At 35.4% G+C, this 19,789-nt stretch overlaps 2 protein-coding genes across 2 annotated transcripts in view; one reads left to right on the forward strand and one right to left on the reverse strand.

Moving 5' to 3' along the window:
- Nucleotides 1–17,048, reverse strand: part of Hip14 (palmitoyltransferase Hip14) — a 329,449-nt gene extending 312,401 nt beyond the window's left edge. Inside the window, exon 1 of the mRNA XM_090386835.1 lies at nt 16,995–17,048. Within this exon, the coding sequence (XP_090242961.1) occupies nt 16,995–17,048 (54 nt within the window). The remainder of the gene's footprint in view (nt 1–16,994) is intronic.
- Nucleotides 17,049–17,316: 268 nt separating this feature from the next.
- The window catches only part of LOC150077448 (cysteine and glycine-rich protein 1-like), a 74,572-nt gene continuing 72,099 nt past the window's right edge, over nt 17,317–19,789 (forward strand). The window contains exon 1 of the mRNA XM_090386215.1: nt 17,317–17,492. The gene's annotated coding sequence lies outside the window, so the exon portion shown is untranslated. The remainder of the gene's footprint in view (nt 17,493–19,789) is intronic.

Consider the following 19,789-nt stretch of genomic DNA (forward strand, 5'->3'; position numbering starts at 1 on the left):
AAAGTGAAATAATATTATTATTAAATAAAACTATTATTATTAAATTAAATAGCACTATTATATTAATTTGTTTATAACTACAAGCATCCCGTGACTTTCAATGGGATAATGTGGCTGATGAAAGACATTATTGATACAGGTATTACAATGAAATAATTATGAAGATCACTGCATTGGAACATTGTAAACATTTAGGATGTTTTTATTTATATTATTTATAAAATTGGTGATATGTTTCTGAGAAAGGTTACCTTTATCACTGGCAAAATGGATAAATCAATTCCTCTGACCTAGTGGTCATGTTGGAGTACACACAGCTCTCTTTATTATCATCTTTCTTCTCCTTATGGGTTCCCCCTCCACACTCCTCACAAATGGTAATGGTACCAGCAGATTAGAGTGGTTATGTCTGAGTATAATTATTGGTCAAGGAACTCTTTGTGTATCCTACAAGAGTTCAGGATCACAGCTTTCTAGAGTTCCTTTTAGGTGTTTTCTGGGAAGTCTACTGCTGCTAGACTCTTATGTAGGCTCTTTGGTCCCATGTTAGTGAACAGCATGGTCATTACTTATTCCATATGCCACATCTCTTTGAATTCCTGTCTAGGGTCTGCACACTTCCTGATTTTTTTTTTTTTTTTTTTTTTTTTTGATTTGGTAGTTGTTGGCGCATCGACTTCTGTGGCCATATTGCACCTCCCAAGGTTTTTGCAGTACTCTGATCCAAGCCCGAGGCGGGAATCGAACCCGCGACCTTTGGGTTGCCGGGCAGGTACTTTACCCACTCGGCTAGCCCGGTCGGCACACTTCCTGATTCTTACCTTGTAGGTTTTTTGGAGGTTGCTGGTGTTGGGTACTGCTATGTTGATCAGGTAGATAGACTTTCCTTCTTGTCAGTGAGGTTTACATCCAGTCTATTTTGCAGGATCACTTTGTCTGTTCTTATAGTGCAGTCCCAGGATAGCTTGTGGGCAGGGGTCTCTAATATGGGCTGAGGCTTGTACTTTTAATATGGTATACCTTCTTTGATCAACTGGTATTTCTTCACTAGATTCTAATGTATTATCCTGGTGACCTGGTCTTATATGTGGGTGTACTCTCAGTGAACACCCTGCATCCTGTGGTGATGTGCTGGATTGTTTCTGAGAAAAGGTGGTACTGTCAATATGTCATTTGTCACTCCAGAGTCACTGACAATGTTTTTTTTTATAGTTCCTTGTATTGATTGCCTGGTCTTCAATGGCTATCATGAATGCTCAGCCTTCGGGGAGAGTATCCCACTGGCGAGCTATGTTGGATATCACTGTAGTGCCTTCTTTGCCCATCTTTCTGTCTTTGTTTCTTCCATCTGGATGGGTGGGGTCTCTTCACTGAGGTCGGGCAGGGTGTGCTGCTTTTCTGTCTTCTTTATGTCTTGGTAGATTGGGGCCATGTTTTTCTGGAAGTTATTCTTCAGATTCTTGATAGCTTTATTCTGTTGTTCGATGAACTCTGTCAAACCCCTTCCTCCTTCTGTCTGGGCTATGGTCGGTCTCTCAACAGCTGCCTGTGGATAGTGTTCACGGTTCTTGGTCATCATTGATCTGTTCCTTCTTATCTCTCCCCCAATTCAGTGTTAGTCCACTCTATGATCTTGAAGAAGTAAAATAGTACTGGGGCTGCATAGCTGTTCAGGCTTAAATTGTGTTCCCTCCATTTAGCTTCACTTTTAGCAGGCTTCCTAGTCTGTTCGAATTTCTTCTATATGTTCAGCTTGTAGATATTTGTAGATCTCCCCCTCTATCATGCTTCAATCTCTAAACTGGTCTTTATCTGGTAGTTTTGGCAAAATGGTTTTCCCTGATACAATCCATGAGTCTTGCATCTGTCTAGCCCAAATTCCATCCTGATGTCAGTGCTGAACTCTTCAGTGATCCAGAGTAGTTGTTGGAAGTTGCTTATTGGTTATCACAAAGAGCTTGATATTATCCATGTACATCAGGTGGGAGAGAGTGCACAGGTTCTTCCTCCCTTCTTTATGGGTATATCTGTACTTGCTGGTATTAAGTACATGGCCAGTATACAGTGGGTTGTGTGCTAGACCGAACCATAGTAGGCTTGGGGTATCTCTCTGGAAAATTACTCTCTTGATGGGGATTGGTTGGATCGTGGTGTTTCCAACCTTGGTGTTGGTCCAACATTTCTCTGTGGTTGTTTCTAGAAAGTTTGTCACTATTGGGTTGACTTTTTAGATCCCAGTGTTTCTGTCAGCAAGCAATGGGGAATGGAGTTGAAGGCCATGTACAGGTTATGGTACTTCTTGTAAGCTTGCTCCATAACTGCCACACTGATGGTCAATTGTTCCTTGGATCTCTTCTGCTTTCAGCCAAGACATTTTGGCACTCTAAGTGGCCAAATATCTTCTTGGTTATGGATGTGGTCAGGATGTTATACATTGTTGGAAGACAGGTAATTGGTCTGTACTTTTCTGTGTTTCTAGTATTTTTGTTTTTAGTTTCAAGTAGGTGATTTCTTGAGTTAGAGATTCTGAGATCATCTTGGGGTGCCTTATCATCCAGATGAATTGCTCTGCTAGATGTTTGTGTGTGCTGTTGAACTTCTTGCACCAGTAGTTGTGGAAGTTGTCTATTCCAGGGATTCACCAGTTGTGGGACTTCCTGATTGCCTGTTGTACTTCTTTTAGCATTAGCATTAGTAGAGGCATTTGATGCAAGAAAGCAAGCTTATGCAGCATCAGCCAAAAAAAAAAAGTAACATAAATAAATAAAAATAACCACTTCCACTTCATCCCTCTGTTCGTTCGAAATACCTGTCCAGCTGAGCCTTAAACTTATTTAGGCTATCAACTTCCACGACAAGGGATGGAAGTCTGTTCCACCTACCAACCACCCGCTAGCTAAAGGCAAATTTCCGCACATCTATCCTACATCTGTCTTTCCTCAATTTGAATTTATGCCCTCTCAGGTGATTATTCTGAGCAAGAGGAAGAATCCCATCAGCATTGAGCATGCTCAAACCATTCAAGGCTTTGTACACCTCTATCAGATCACCTCGCTGGTGCCTAGTTTCCAGACACTGTAATTCGCAAAACTTAAGCCTTTCTTCGTAAGAGCACCCCTTTGTCCCATTCACCAATCTAGTTGCCCTTCTCTGTACTCGTTCCAGCAGCTCTACATCCTTCTTGAAATGAGGCCTCCAGGCCTGTATACAGTACTCTAGGTGTGGCCTGACCATTGCCTTATACAAGGGAATAATCACCTCCTTATCCCTGCTAGAAAAATTCCTATATATCATTGACAATACACCATGAGCTACTCTTGCAGCCCGTCTGCACTGCTCAGAGAACTTCATATCTGCCTGCACAACCACCCCCAGGTCCCTTTCATTCTCTACCACTGTCAGTGTAGTACCACAGAGTTGATACGTTGCTCTGGGGTTGCTGTTTCCCATATGTAGTACTTTACATTTGTCAATGTTAAACTTCATTTGCCACCTCTCAGCCCATCTGCTCAACCTTTCCAAATCCTGTTGCAGCAGCATAGTGTCAGTAGTGTCCTTGACAACCCTGCCAACCTTCGTATCGTCTGCAAACTTGGACATTAAGCCTGATATACCATCATCAATATCATTTATAAATACAGAAAACAATAAAGGACCCAATACTGAACCCTGAGGGACTCCACTAATAACATTAGTCCACGATGAGCAGTGTCCATTGATTACCACTCTCTGTCTTCTCCCCCTCAACCACCCCTTTATCCGTAGCAGCAATTTGCCTCCAATGCCACACTGCTCCAATTTGTGCAGCAGTCTTCCATGTGCAACAGTATCAAAAGCCTTTCTAAGATCCAAGTATATAATATCAAAGTTATTCCTTGCATCCAGTTCTTTTGTGACTGCATCATAGTATCTAATCAAATTGGTCAGGCAAGACTTACCCTTAACAAAACCATGCTGTGTCCTAGCTATAACTGAAGTCTTGTCTAGATGATCCTGCAGTGCTTCTTTAACCAGTGCCTCCATTAATTTTCCAGTTTTTTCCAATTTTCCATTAATTTTCTTTCTCATGACTCTCCCATTTCTTTTATGTCTTTGGTTCTCTTCCATTCTAGGTCTACTGGCGGGACAAACATTATGCCTAACTTCACAGCTGCAGCTGCAGAACTCCTTGATTGCCTTTTGGTTGGGTGTCCCATTGCCCATCCTCCTCTTCTTGTCTGATGCTCCTGTAGAAAACACTTTGGTTTTCACTGAAGATCCAATTGTTTGTTTTCCTCTGGCCACTCTTTCGGTATAAGTGTAGTCTTTTGCTGTGTGCAAAAGGTTCTGCTTCAGCGTATCTGGTTATTCTTCTATCCTCTGACTCTTGGGCTAGTATTTTCTATGGATATTGTCTTTCTTGAGAATACTTTTCACTTTTCCAATCAGCTTCTTACTTCTTTTTCTCATTTGATACTGGATTAGCATTAGCAGTGGCAAAGGCTGCAAGAAAGCAAGCTTATACAGCATCAACAAAAAAAAACCAAAAAAAAAAACCCATGACATCTCCCACTTCACGTATTCATTCCCTCCAATAGCTTGTCTAGTTCGTCTTTGAATGTAATCAAATTATCAACTTCTACAACAGCTGGGTGTTTGTTCCAACAATCAATCACCTGTTGGCTAAAGGCAAACTTCCACACATCTATTCTGTAACCATCCTTCCTCGATTTGAATTTCTGACCCCTCATTGTGTATGGCCTGAGCAAGAGGAAGAATCCCATCAGTATTGAGCTTGCTCAATCCATTCAAAGCCTTAAACACCTCAATCAAATCACTTCGCAAGTGCCTAATCTCCAGACACTGCGATTTGCAGAGCTGAAGTCTTTCTTGGTAAGATCACCCCTTTTGTTCCACTCACCAATTAGCTAGCCTATCTTGACTTTTAGCTCTTCTCTTTTCTGCTGATGCCTTCTTTCCCATGCTGGTAGTTTCTTGTTTTTGCATTTCTTGTTCTGCTAGTCTGGTTTCTTTTCTGATGATTGTAGTGGCTACTACTGCAGCACAGTACACAGCTTTGCAGATGGCCTTACCTTGTTGTTGTGGTAATCTAGCATTATTATCCATTGATTGAGGTGGTCTCTAACCTGCCACAGAATTCTACTGCTTCAGAATGGTATGGGCCTTTAATTCTTCTAGTGCCTTCTTCCACTTGTCTTCTATTCTGAATATCATCACCTCTCCTGCTCCAACTTCAGCTGCTTTAGATTATACTTCTTGATCTTTCTGCTCTATTTCTGGTTCAGTACTTTTTGTATTCTTTGTTCTGTTTTGCAGTTGGCTGATTATATCCTGTTGGATTTTTTCCAAAATTGCAAGGGTTATTAGGATTTCATGAGAATTTGTCTATCTGTAGTCTGCTAATCACTGCTCAGTGACTGGAACAGTCAGGGATTGCTCCAACCACTTGGTTTGTAGCAGGGCCAGACCAAGGAACTTTCGCTGCACGAGCAGAAAGATTTTTCAGTACTCCTTTACTAAGGATATATATATTTTTTCATGATTTGTAAAACTATTGCCTCCTTTAAAGAATGGCACCTCGGGCAAGAGCCCTGCTGGCCCATACCTTAATCCGCCACTGTTTGTAGTTGGTCCAGTACATCATCATGGTATCAGTCTCCATCTTAGTTACTTTATAACATGCTTGCATGACAAACATATTCATGTCAATGCTGCAATTCATGCATTGCCATTTCTTCTTATCCTGGGTGGTCACTAGTGCAGTTGTACTGGTCAAATTTCCAGGTGGTCGGAGTGGATGGTTTTGCCCTTTCCTCATGGTAGCCATATCGGGACAGTGCCACTTGCTTCACCATTTTCCCTGGGAGACTGTTGCTGATCCCTCTGCCCAAGGTTCGAATGTAAGTGACTTTATCCAGCTCCTCACTCAATGCAGTATGTTCAATACTTTTATTCGACATCTTCATCTGGCTATGGAGGCGTACCTGTTCAGCTTCAGCTTACAGCCAGAGGTGGGTGTTAGTTATTAGGAGAGACACCAGATGGGGCTGCTAGCAACCTCAACTGTCACTTCAACTTGGTAGAAGTAGGTTCAATGAAGCAACTTATGTGACCCTGCTTCTCACTTGGATAGGACTCGAACTTGGGTCTGCTGGGCTGATGTTGAAACCACTAGGCTATTGCACTCATTATTATTATTAAAAGAAATTTTATTCTTTAAATTCTTTTATTCATAATAATTTTATAAATAATTTATTCTTTATAATAAATAATTTTATTCTTTAAAATTTAAAATACAAATATGATGAAATAAAATTTTAAGAAAATGTTTATATTTAAAACAAAATGGAAGACAATAAGTTGAAATCAAACAGAATGCAAATAATAGATTTTTTGTATTAAACATTAATAACTATGGATTTATTAAGATATACACAGACCCTGGCCAATCGTATTTTCTTTTTAAAAGAAATTGGAACCTTTCTATTACTTAACGGTCCTATTGTATTTGCTATTTCATAATGCATTTTTTTAATCCTTTATAATAAACAGCATATTTAATAAGAGTATCAAGACAACCACTTGTGTAATTTTACTTTTTTTTATCTTTACTTTATTCTATTTCCTTTCCACTTTGCCTACAGATATTTGTCCTTGAAATGCTGTAGCTATTTCATCTTCTTTGAGTTATGTTCTTACATCACTCAAATACTGTACAACACATTTTGGCACTTGTAATCATTAAGTCCATTTAAATCAATGAGAACATCATCATCATTTACTTACTACAGTATTTTGCTCTACCTCATTCCAATTTGCAGCCAAGTTATAAACATCACATTTTATGTTATTATTTTTAATATTGGCTGGTGTCTTGTCTCCTCCTACTAGAATTGTGAAAAAAAGTAAACACTTTTTAACTGATCACTTTGATATAAACATTTACAGCTGAGTATGACTTTCTGATCCATAGGTTGTATGGGGCTATGATATCATCAGAAAAGAAAAGAGTATAAGAAAAGGCAATATCAAAATGTTGCCATTATCAATTAACAACAAAATTTCACCGGAAGAATCCGAAGATGCACTGTCTAATTATAAAAATGCCTTAATGTTTTCATTCACATTTAAATTTTTTTTCTTTTATTGAGTGATTGTAAAACCACTCTGAAAGAAGTTTTTGGAATTGTATCATTAAATTCTTGTTTATGAAAAATCTTTATTCTGCATAAATAAAATACACACATAAAAAACTGGTGGCAGTCCAAATTATACAGAAAAAAAAACTAATCAGGTCTTACTATAGTGTATGAAATGAATTAAAATGAATAATTAAAATATTCTAAATTTTTATAATGTTCAATATTGTTTATTCTTATTTTATACAGGTTTCCCAAATTCCCAGACCATCACAGTTTACTTTACAGTCAGCATGTAGATTAATTTATTTAACTATAAATATTATTAATACTATAAAATTATATCAATCATGACTTCAATATTTGATGGGTCTGTATTGATAAAACATAACATCTACCATACAAACTGGAGCGAGATGGCATTATGGGAAAGTTAGTGGTATGGCCAAAGGGATGGTTGAGTTGAAGAAGACACTTTTTATCAATAGTCATTGGTCTTCTTGGTCCAATGTTATTAATGGAGACCCCCCAGGTTCAGTGCTGGACCTGCTGTTGTTTTCTATATTTATTAATGATACTGATGAATGCACATTGGGCTTAATGTCTTAGTTTACTGATGATATGAAGGCTGGCACATTTATTGACAGTAATCAGGGTATACTACTGCAATAGATCTAGAAAAATTAGGCAGGTGGGCTGAGAAGTGGCAAATGACAACTACAAGGTACTGCACATGGGGTAGCAGTAATCACAGATTAAAGTATCAAATGTGTGGTAACACACTCAGGGTAGTGGTGAATGAAAAAGATCTAGGAGTAATTGTGCATCAGATACCAAGTTCTCTGAGGAATGCAGACAGGCTGCCAGGACAGCTCATGGGGTTTTGTCAATAATGTATAATAATTTTTCCATCAGAGATAAGGAGGTGATAATGTCATTGTACAAGGGAGTAGTTAGGCCACTTCTTTAAGTAAAGGTCTAGAAGTCTCATTTTAAGAAGCAGATCTCAGAATGGATGCAGAGAAAAGCAACGAGATTAAAGAGAGAAACAAAAGGGGGTATGCTTACCAGGAAAGCCTTTAGTTCTGCAAACTGCAGCATCTGGAGATTAGGCACCTGAGGAAATCTGACTGAGTTGTTTAAGCCCTTGAGAATGGATTGGGTAAGCTCAGTGCTGATGGAATCCTTCCTCTTGCTCAGACTACACACATGAGGGGCATAAATTCAAATCGAGGAAGAATAGTTGCAGGATTGATGTGCAGAAGTTTGCTTTCAGCCAGCGGGTGTCGGAAAAAACTTTCACCTGGTGTTTTGTGGAAGTGGGTAATTCGAACAAAATCAAGAAAGAACTAGACAAACTATTAGAGGAGATATACAGGTGATATGGGAACTGTTTTTTTTTTTTTTTTTGCTGTATAAACTTGATTTTTGTTAAAACGGTTTATTTGCCTCTAATTAATACTAACAAAATACTTGACCGAGATCAGTAATAAAAAAAAAAAAAACCTTCCTGTAAAGCCATAAAAGGCAGATGCTTTCCTCAAATTTTAAAGAAAAATAAAAGTTAGGTATAAGTGACCATTATGTATAGATTTCACAGCTATTGTCCTGGTGCCCTGAAAAACAGTATATGTTACATATCAATTCTGCCATGTTAAAGACAAGAACTAAAAACAGAAAATAGCCATTTAGAGCGACAATGCAAAATAATATACTGGATGGCACAGTACTTGTAATTTTGTGACATTTATTCATATTTATAAAATTTTTATTACCTATATGTATACAAAAAATGTAGTTCTACAGTGAATAATTTAAACAGACGAGAAGTAAAACTAAGTAATAAATTTTGTCAAGTTCTGTGTGCCACAACATGTCTTCCCCTATCAACTGTGAGTTGGATAAGTTCCTTAAGATTAAGTGAGGTTATAAATAATTTAAAAGTGGCCCCTAAATTATCAACTTATAGCTCAGAGAAATAAATATAAATTCAACAATGATTTACAGAAAAAGTCAGGTTTTCTTATGCCAATACATGAACAAAATGCAAAACAATATGATGAAAGGTCACATTGCTCATGGTGGTTGGTCTGATATTAACAATCAAGCATCTGATAAACTTTGTGTAATTCTACCTTCTTTAAAGAGTGCTTGCAACTGCTCTTCAGATATACTAGTTCTTTATCAGTTAACCTTCTTTCACTTGTGCCCTCAATTTAACAAAGATGCTTGCATGGTGTATGTGAGACACCTCTTGTTTTAATTTAAAAAAAATTAATTTTTATCCTTTTTACTGAAATCAAAATAATGATCTGTAATTATGATTTGCTAAACTTAATTAAAAATATATCAAATGTAAACAAATGAGAGAAACCGATAATTAGAATTAGTAGAGGCATATGATGCAAGAAAGCAAGCTTATACAGCATCAGCCAAAAAAAACTCTTTCATTTCACCCATCCATTCACTCTAAAAGTTTGTCCAGTTCTTCTTTGAATTTATTTAAGCTATCAGCTTCCACAACGACAGATGGAAGTTTGTTCAGCAATCAACTACCCGCTGGCTAAAGGCAAATTTCCGCACATCCATTCTGCAACCGTATTTCCTCAATTTGAATTTATGCCCTCTCAGGTTCATAATCTGAGCAAAAGGAAGAATCCCATCAGCATTCAGCCTGCTCGAACCATTCAAGAACTTATACATCTCAATCAGATCACCTTGCAGGTGCCTAGTCTCCAGATGTTGCAATTTGCAGAACTTAAGCCTTTCTGGTAAGAGGACCCCTTTGTACCCCTCACCAATCTTGTTGCCTCTGTACTCATTCTAACAAGTCTACATCCTTCCTAAAATGAGGCTTCCAGACCTGTATACAGTACTCAAGGCGTGGCCTGACCATTGCCTTATATAAAGGGATAATAAAGTGGCCTGACCATTGCACTATATAAAGGGATAATAAAGAATGTTTTCACAGAATTTCCTGAAATGAATAAAATTATTTTTGTCTCAAACTGAAATATATGACTGATGCCACAGATGTTAGCATTTCATTTTTTCGTACAATGTGACATCCGAATAAATGAAAATATGAAGCACAAGCAGTTCTAGGTTGCCAGTGCTGTTGGTGTTTTAGTCTCTCAGACTGAAGTGTTTATCTTGTTTTTTGTCTATTATTTTTTGTCTTATTTTTTATTTTAAATTGAAAATCATATTTATACATAAGGTTTACTAAATACAGAACAAACATAAATATATAGCAATGGGTTAATTTATATATTGAGCCACTGATAAATATAAATAATGAAAAGAATATTTCATTTTTTTTTTTTTTTTTCCAGAATTTATTCAATGCATAATTATAGCAGTTACAGATAAAATGGATATGTTCCAAACAATTATTTTAAATTTAAAATCATATTTATACATAAGGTTTACTAAATACAGAACAAACATAAATATATAGCAATGGGTTAATTTATATATTGAGCCACTGATAAATATAAATAATGAAAAGAATATTTCATTTTTTTTTTTTTTTTCCAGAATTTATTCAATGCATAATTATAGCAGTTACAGATAAAATTGATATGTTCCAAACAAATGAATTTCCACATACTTCACAACTGTATCTTATGTTCTGTACTTTATTCAAATCTGACTTCCATTCGAATTTGGCCACTTCAACTGAAATATACATTTACACTTCATACTTTACCTAATTTATTCAGAATGTGCTGAGTCACAATAAGTCTTCTTCTCCAAGAGTGCAGCCCCCCTGCAGTCAATGGGATAAGAGTGCAGTCAACTTAACATTCAAAAATAGCAAGCATTTGCTGTATTCTATTCTGTCAGTTTTTGGTGGAAAAAATGCAAGAAATTAATTCTGTCAGTTTTGTTATAAAAAAAAGAAAAAAAAAGAAAGAAAAAAGTTTTCTGCTTACCCTACAGCAAAATCAAAGGAGAAAGAAAACTCTCACTGCCATCTCACAGATATCCCTGTGAGCAGCAGACTAGACTACAAAAGATATAGGTGATAACACTTACAGGCATCTGCTAAATGCCCCAAAACAATTGATTTCTTATAATTCATTATATAACAAAATGCAAACAGAAAATGCTGCATAACCATTTAGAGAATAATGGTGGAGGAAGTATACATAGGGCTCTGATTTTATAACCTGATTTTAAAATATAACAACAAAATGAAAAATTTTAAAAATTTGCATCTATTAGACAGGATTAGTTGCAAAAGACTAAAATGCAGTTTTCAGTATCAACAAAGTTGCAGAGTTTTGCTTACCACTTTTCATGAGATCTTAATTTTTCACTCTCAATATTGGATATCATTAAAAAAGCCATGTTATAACGAGGTAACCTCGTTTGAGCTACAAAAAATCTGGTCCCTTCACACATTTCCATCTCCAGAAAATTTTATTGTGTTCACTTTGGGACTCAGCAAAACTGATAACAATAACTGAAGAAAAGAGAATGCAGCTGTTCAGTATAGGGTATTGATGCAGAGCAGAAATGTATACATAAAAAGGTGGATGTAGGCAAAAAGAAAACCTTAAATCAAGCAATATGAGATGTAGCTTCTTGAAGATTTCTTTCACGTTGTGAGGACTTTATTATTCAGCATCTGTGGACAGCAGTTCCTTGGGCTGCTGAGATAAAATGGTGTAGAGTGAGCACCATGCCAGAGTTAAAAGATTGTTTTTTATTTTGGTCTTCCTTTGGTTTGTGGTTTGGTATGGTTTGCCATGGCCATCTTAATTGATGATGCTATGGACTTTGAAATGGGCTGACTATTATTTATAACTGGGAGGTGGACTGTTTTCTATATGTATCTATTTTTGTGTCACTTTAATGTATATATATTTTTGTGTTGTCTTAGAGCAGTGGTTTTCAACCCGGGTGCCGCAACAACATTCCAGGGGTGCCACGTAATTTGGGTTTAAGTTACTTAAACTTATTATTTTTTAAAATTTATATGTTTATTTCATTATAAAACAGTGTACAGTATGGTAGGGGTGCTGCAAAATAAAATAAATTACTTAGGGGTGCCATTATTAAAAAAAGGTTGAAAACCACTGTCTTAGAGGGTTGTTTTGCATTGTCCCCACTCTGTAATTGGGAAAAAGCGGAGGAGTATATTAATGTTATGTAAATTATCTTTATATTAGACAGGAGTGTTACCAAACTTTGGCATGGACCACCTAATACAATAAATAAAATAAAAATAAAATATTTTAATTTGACTGTCCACTATTTCTTCGAGAAAGTCATAAAAAAAAATGAAGCTGTCATAAAGTTTCTGGAAATCCATACAAACCATTAAAACAAATAAAGAAGATATTCAAATCAAGACAAGGGTTAAGAAAAACAGGAAAAGGTTTAGGGCATTAACTCTTTAATGTCCTACTGTAAAAGTGATTGGTAGGAATACAGATACAATGCTTTCTTTCGTGGAGTAATGATACCAACAATAAATATGAACTGTTTGTTTGTTTGGTTTTTAGGAGCATTAGCAACTAAGGCCATATTGCTCCGGGATATGCGGTGGTCATTCCCTGACCTTTCCGCATCCTCCGTATTTGGTGGTGACGGGCTCAAACCCCGGTCTAATCAAGAAGCGTGTGCCATATGAACTGTATGAAGCAATGTATGAGTGGGGAGTAACTAGCGATGAAACATGTTGTAGGAATGAGATACAACACTTCATTCATGGAGTAATGATATCAACAACCAATATGAACTGTACGAAATAATATCAATAACTAGCCACGTACCATGTCAGAGTCCAAGAACATATCAAGGATGTTCCATAATCACTTCCACTGCACACCCTTAAACTGTGATAACACAAAAAAAAAAAAAAAAATGATAACATAAACCGAAGCACTGATTACAATAAACAATGTTTTTTTTATGTATTAGTATACATTTGATTGGGGAGTTTATAAAAGTGAAAACATTAAACAAATGATAAGATTATCAGCAATCATAATATGAGGTGTGCATATATATAATATTTGATTATTGTGATATTTTGCTATGAATGGTAAGTAGTTAAACCTTAATGCACATAATTTATGGACTAAGGTCTTAGCATAAATGCACATAATTTATGCTAAAGCAATTAAACCTCACAATCATAATATCATTATTCTTCTCTTTCTTGGTGATTCCCTTCTACCGCTCTCGCTCTCTCTCGGGGTGGTTCAGAAATTGTTTTTTTGGCTGGTGCAGCATAAGCCTCGGGCTTCCTTGCACCATATGGCTAATAATAATAATATATAGTAGGATAAGTATATTTCTCTGTTTTTAAGTCGATCTTATTCACTCTTAATCTGGCTCCCTGTTGGATCAACAGTGAGATGTATTTATAATAATGATAAACTTATTTGGCTTAACCTTCACAATCTAATTTTTATGTATATTTATTATTTATTACTATTGCCTAAATATAGTTCACTACAGAAACAGAGGACCTATATACTGTTGTCTTTCCTCTCAATTTTGGTAGACCCTTGAAGGATTCACATAAATTGAGCAGTACACAACAACATACTATGTGTGTATATATGTAATAGGCATATTTTTTTTTTTTTTTTTTTTTGCATGTGTACTCCATAAATTCAAACACATAGGTATATTTACCCTACTATATATTACAATTATATATATACATATATAGGAAATTTTTGAATATACAAAATATTTACCATTTTTACTAATACAAGTTTTTATACTTCGTACCATTTTGATATTACTGAACACTGAAAACTTTTACCAAACTGTTCTGTAAAACTAGTAAATAAGTGGTCATGCATCCTGCTATTATTTACTTCATTGTTTATAGTCTACTACTACTAATATTTCAAAATATAGTATCCAATTTCAAGCTGAAGAAATAAAGTCCTCACCACAAATAATTATGGGTTTTTCAACCTGCACAACATGTAAAGTAGACTACAAACACAATTGAATGAACATAATACACATGTTAAGACCGTGAGTAGAAAAATACAGATTTTCTACATTATTACCAGTTTGGTCAAAGTACCAAGAAACTCCCAACCAACAGCCATGGTGCAAATCTATATCCCTTACAGATTTAACAGTTTGCATTGATTTGGCAACTTAACTCTGATATTACTAGACACTACAGTCTTGGTAAGTAGAAGGCTGTAAAGATTATGGCAACATTACAGATTATTGGCAATACTTTTCAACAGGCAGAGAAGCACAAACATATCCTAAAGTCTTTGAGACCCCTAGCCATAACAAAAAATGGAAGTACATGAAAACAAAATTGGGCACAAATATGCATTTTATTTAACAAATGTTTTTCTAGCTTTTTTTCTGCTCAAATGCACTAATTAAAAAAAACAATTATTTGAAAAACTATTCAGGCCTTTTTTGAGTTTGAGTAGGAGGCAGGTGGGGGGGAGCAATGAAAGGACTTGCTTTTAATGGAGAAACTTGTGGTGGCATTGGACAAGAAGGTTCTGTCCGTTTCATGCTTATTCCTTTTCTATGCAAATGTACTAATTATTGATTAAAAAAAAAAATTATTTTGCTGCCCATGTAAGTTACAATTAATTCTAACCTAATCCCCTAAACAGTCCCCTTGTATTTATGTACAAGGTGTGGCTATTAAATAACAAGCCTGTGCATGCAGCCACTACACACCAAGTGTCACCTGTGAAATAAAGGCACAGCAGTTGAAATTAAACCTTTCCCTAGTTGTCTGTCAAGTCACATTCCAACATGATCATTTGCTTCGCAGTGAGGCAGGTTTTCATTACCTTGTGTTTTTGCAGTCTGCTGGAAAAATGACAGACAAAAGAATCAAACAATGAATCAACCTCAAATTTTTAAAAAATCTACAGAAAACACTAACTGAAAGTTATGAGTCGTTACATAAAGTTTATGTGGAAGATATTATGTCAAGAGCTAGTGTGTTTGAATGGCATAAAAGATTTTTTAAAGGAAGTGAGAATGTGGAAGACAATGAATGACCAGGCCATCCAGTATTCATGAAAACTGATGAAAATGTGGATCAGTTAAGGACATTAATTTGAAGTGATTGTCATTTAAGCATTATATGCTACTCAATACAGACAAAGAAACAGTTATACAAATTTTAACTGAAAATTTAGACAGGAGAAAAGTATGTGCCAAAAATTTTGAATAAAAATCAAAGAATGAGTACACTTCAAGTTTGTGAAGATGGTTTGAAAAAATTGAAGATCCAGACTTTGAGTACTGTAATTACTTGCGATGAAAATTGGCTAGTCCAGTACAACCCAGAAATTAAAAGACAATCAGCACATCGAAAACAAAACAATCCCCTAAACCAAGAAAAGCAAGAATGTCAAAATCAAAAACGAAAACCATGCTGCTTCTTTTCTTCGATATTAAAGGAATTATTATGGCCGAATACATCCCACCAAACCAGACTATAAATCAAACACACTGCATTGAAGTTCTGACAAGGAAAAAATTCAAAGGAAGAGACCTGAATTGTGGAAGGATGGTTGAATGCACCATCAAGACAATGCTCCAACACACAACACATTCTCTGTTAGTCAGTTTCTGGCCAAAAAACAAATCCCAATGTGTTAACATCACCTTGTGACTGTTTTTCTCTTCACTAAATTGAAAAGCATGCTTAAGGGAACCCATTTTCAGTCCATTGAAGACTTTCAGAAAAAAACTGGTTCCATACACTGTTCTATACATTTCTTCCAGGCACAGAAACATTTCTAGAAGTAATTTTCTGTAAGCCCTTTTAACGCTTTAGTCATTTTTCCCTCAATGCCTTCAATGAACTGAAAGTGGGTTCTCTTAAAGAACACTTTTCAATCCAGTGAAGGATTCAGAAAAAAACAGCTGAAGTGTTAAAAGGGCTCACAGAAAATGACCTCCAGACATGTATGAAACCGTGTGTGCAAGCCAAGGCAATTATTTTGAAGGGGATAACTTGTAAGTTACAAAACATTTCATTATATTTATTTTATTGCAAGGTGGCACTATTTAATAGCCACACCTTGTATAAATATAAACATAAATAGACATCAGTTAGGTTAGGTTACGTTAGACTTACTTGTAACTGCTGTGAGGATGTCATATATGAAAAAAATCTATTCATCGCCTCTTTTCAGCTTGGGTAGGAGGGGGGGGGGAGACAATGAGAGACCTTGATGAGCTGCTCGATAAAAGGTCTTGCTTTTCATGAAGCAACTCGTGTGGGTGTTGCAAAAAAAAAAGGTCTGTTGAGGTCATTACTTTTCTTGATATTTCAGTCTGCAAGCCTGCTATAGCAAAAAAGGCCAAATAACCTATTACTACTATATTTCCCATTTCTTTTAAAAAGAGAACAGTAATATAAAATACACCACTCAAGTTCAATTGATATCACCGTCTTCAATTTTAACTGTGTGTTGGGTGTATATAACAGTTTTGTCATTCATACCTTAAAAACACTGAAGAGCATCTGACAGCATTCAATTTGCTATTAGTAAAGCATGTCTGATGTCTCATCTGTTAAATAGACATTGGTTATCTGTTAAACAGATTCGTTGATTTGTGTCTTCAGGATACAGTTCTTCCTGAGTGTTATAGAGGCATATATAAATATGTATCTAAAATATAACAAATTCCTATATACCCTGCAAATGAATTATGGTGGTAAATATTAGATTTTTAAGGTGGGGAGTATTAAGTGACAAATTTAAACAAAGCTGCATATTTCAGCTATAATCGGAATAACAGCGAAGTTATTAAAACTGATCACCTTAATTTAAATCACGCAGGATACAGAGAAATGACAAATGTAATAGATAAACGAACCTCCGAGCCAGTGTAATAAACCGGCGTACACGAAGGGTCCTTTTCATCCGCCATTACCTTTCTAATATGATGTTCATAAAATGTGATTTACTTTCATGTACTGTTATATATATATAAAGTTAAACATAAAAAAAAACAATAAAGGTTAAAATGCTATATTCGCTTGTTAAGTAATGTAATTATAAAATGTTTTGCTAAAGTTAGCGCATTATATAAATATAAATTATGTCGTTGGTGTATTGCTAATCGTATCACCATTTGAGAGTTTCACTTTTTCCAACGAGCGTAACGTTTATCATTTGGTCGAACCGATAAACACAACTGATGTGAAGTGGGTCTGGTGTGTCAGCTTCTTCTCTGTAGAAGCGGTTTTCTGCAAATTTTTTCCTTCTTTCTTTAGTTAAATTTTCCGTTTTTATTAAGGAATCGGTTCCGTACATCTTCATTTAAATCGTAGCTTATAGCTCTCATTTAAAACTGTAATCCTTGTTCAGTTGGGTAAGTTTTATATATTGTAATTAAATGTGTTAATTTATACTGGCCTTTGTTGCTCTTATGTTTTTATCAGTAGATATTATATCTCTGCCTAAAGGCACTTGCTTTTTTTTGTTCATTTAAGTATATTTTGCAATTCCTAAAAATATTTGAATGTTAAGCCTGTCGGTAATCACACAAACGAATAAATAAAACGTTGCAGCTTTTTACCATTTATTGTAGCGGTGCTGTTCTTACTGCAGCTGCTCTTTAACAGATGGTTAACGGTTGCAACCGGTAAATCAGAAATATAGCTGTATGCGCGCTAGAGAGAGAGAGATAGATGGAAACTTCTATATTTAAGTCTAAAATGAACGTTACTGTTTGTTCTATCATTGGTTTTTAAGATAGTAAAGCAAGTGTAAATTAGTAGTGACAGATTATGCAAGATTATATGACATCGCCCAAAAATAGCGCACTTCCCACATTTGGCCCATTCCTCTAATAATTTCTATAAAAAAATCTGGCCTACAACTATCTTTCCACAACTTAAATTTGTCCCTTATGTATGTTCTCCCAGCAGCAGTAAGGATGCCATCAACATATAGCTTACTCGATCCATTAAAAATCTTAAACACCTGAATCAGATTTCCTTGCAGGTGTCTAGTTCCCAGATGCTGCAGTTTTCACAACTTAAGTCTTTCTGGTAAGAGTACCCTTTTGTTTTCCTCAGTATTCTCATTGCCCTTCTCTGCACACCTATTTCAAAAGATCCATAACCTTCTTAAAATGAGGTCTCCAGACCTGTATCTAGTGCTCAAGATGTGGCCTAAACATTGTCTTATAGAACGGGATAATCGTTTCCTTATCTCTGTTGATAAAACTTAGGTATAATGGTTCTAATTATAATGGAAAAATTCAAATTGAAAACACTGTTGGGGTTGCAGTTTATAAAATTATGGAATTGCATTGCAAAAATTATTTTTTTTGATTTTAGAATTAAAATATTTGAATTATTTTAAACTTGTTCTGGACTTTCCATGTCAGTAACTGACAAGGATATAATATAAGTCTTGGACTTCATAAGATTCTATTGTATGCACCTCAGGAATCTAACAGTGTATTATCTTAATTAATGAAAACTAATGGTGCAACTTGCAATATAACCCATCCAACTTTGTGGCCATAGGAGGCCCAAATGAATTAAGATCTATTCATGTATACAAGTTCATAAAACTTTGTACAGGTCATCACGAATTGTTAATTTCATTATGTAACTGATTTCCCTGATGCACAAGTTAGTGCAATTGCATCATTTCTGTACTTGATAGTATGAACCAGAGCTGTAATGCTCAATATGTTCTATGTTGATATCAATATTTGTAAAATAATAAGAGAAGTTTACCTCCATATAATACGTAGAACACTTCAATTATGATTTTTAATTGTGTTCAAATGATTTTTATTTATTTTTTACTGTAATGTAAGATTTTAGATTTTTTTTCGTTTTAATTGCTGGAGAGTATCATACGGAAGTGATCTTTGTATTATATTGAGTTAAACTTCTCTTATTATTTTAGAAATCATTTCTGTATGTGGCCAACTACTTAAGTAGTTATAAATTGGCATCATTAAGTATATCTCATATCGTGAATACCTTCGCAACAAGTAGCCATGATATTGCACTACCTCGAATAAGTAATGCTTCACCATAGGAGAAGACTATTGTTACTTATTCTCAGCAGATACCATCATGGTATCCGCTAATGATGCCAATTTATAACTACTTAAGTACAGCAGATTTACCGGGATCGGATTAATCGGAACACTTCAAGACTCCAGATTAAAAAAAAAAAAAAAAAAATCAACCAGAAATAAAATTCAAGTAAAGTAATAACTAGAATAGGTATAAACAGATATTTTGCAAGTTGTAAAGAAGCGACAAGAAGTGGCATTATAAGTTGTCATTGGGAGATTAGTGTACCTATTTATCTTGCAACTTCCATTGTCTTCACACCCGCTGCTCAAAAAAAAGAGAGAGAAAGAATGTTTAGTTTGTTTTAGTGTGGCACGTCGATTGTTGTTCTGTCGCACCGCAAAAAGACAAATTTTTGTTTCGTTATTTATGTCAGGGATGTCGAAATTTTTTTATAGTAAATATTTTTTTTTGTTTACAAATTGCAAAAATGATGGGTAAATGCAAAATAGTTGCGTTTTCAATTAAACAAAGACTTGAAATTATTCAAAAGTTTAAAAACAGTGCATCCATTAAATCGCTAATGAACCATTATAATGTTGTGACCAAACCATATGTGACATTG

The sequence above is a fragment of the Mastigoproctus giganteus genome, chromosome 12, assembly GCF_048544385.1.
Source record: "Mastigoproctus giganteus isolate SK-2022 chromosome 12, ASM4854438v1, whole genome shotgun sequence".
Classification (NCBI taxonomy): domain Eukaryota; kingdom Metazoa; phylum Arthropoda; class Arachnida; order Uropygi; family Thelyphonidae; genus Mastigoproctus; species Mastigoproctus giganteus.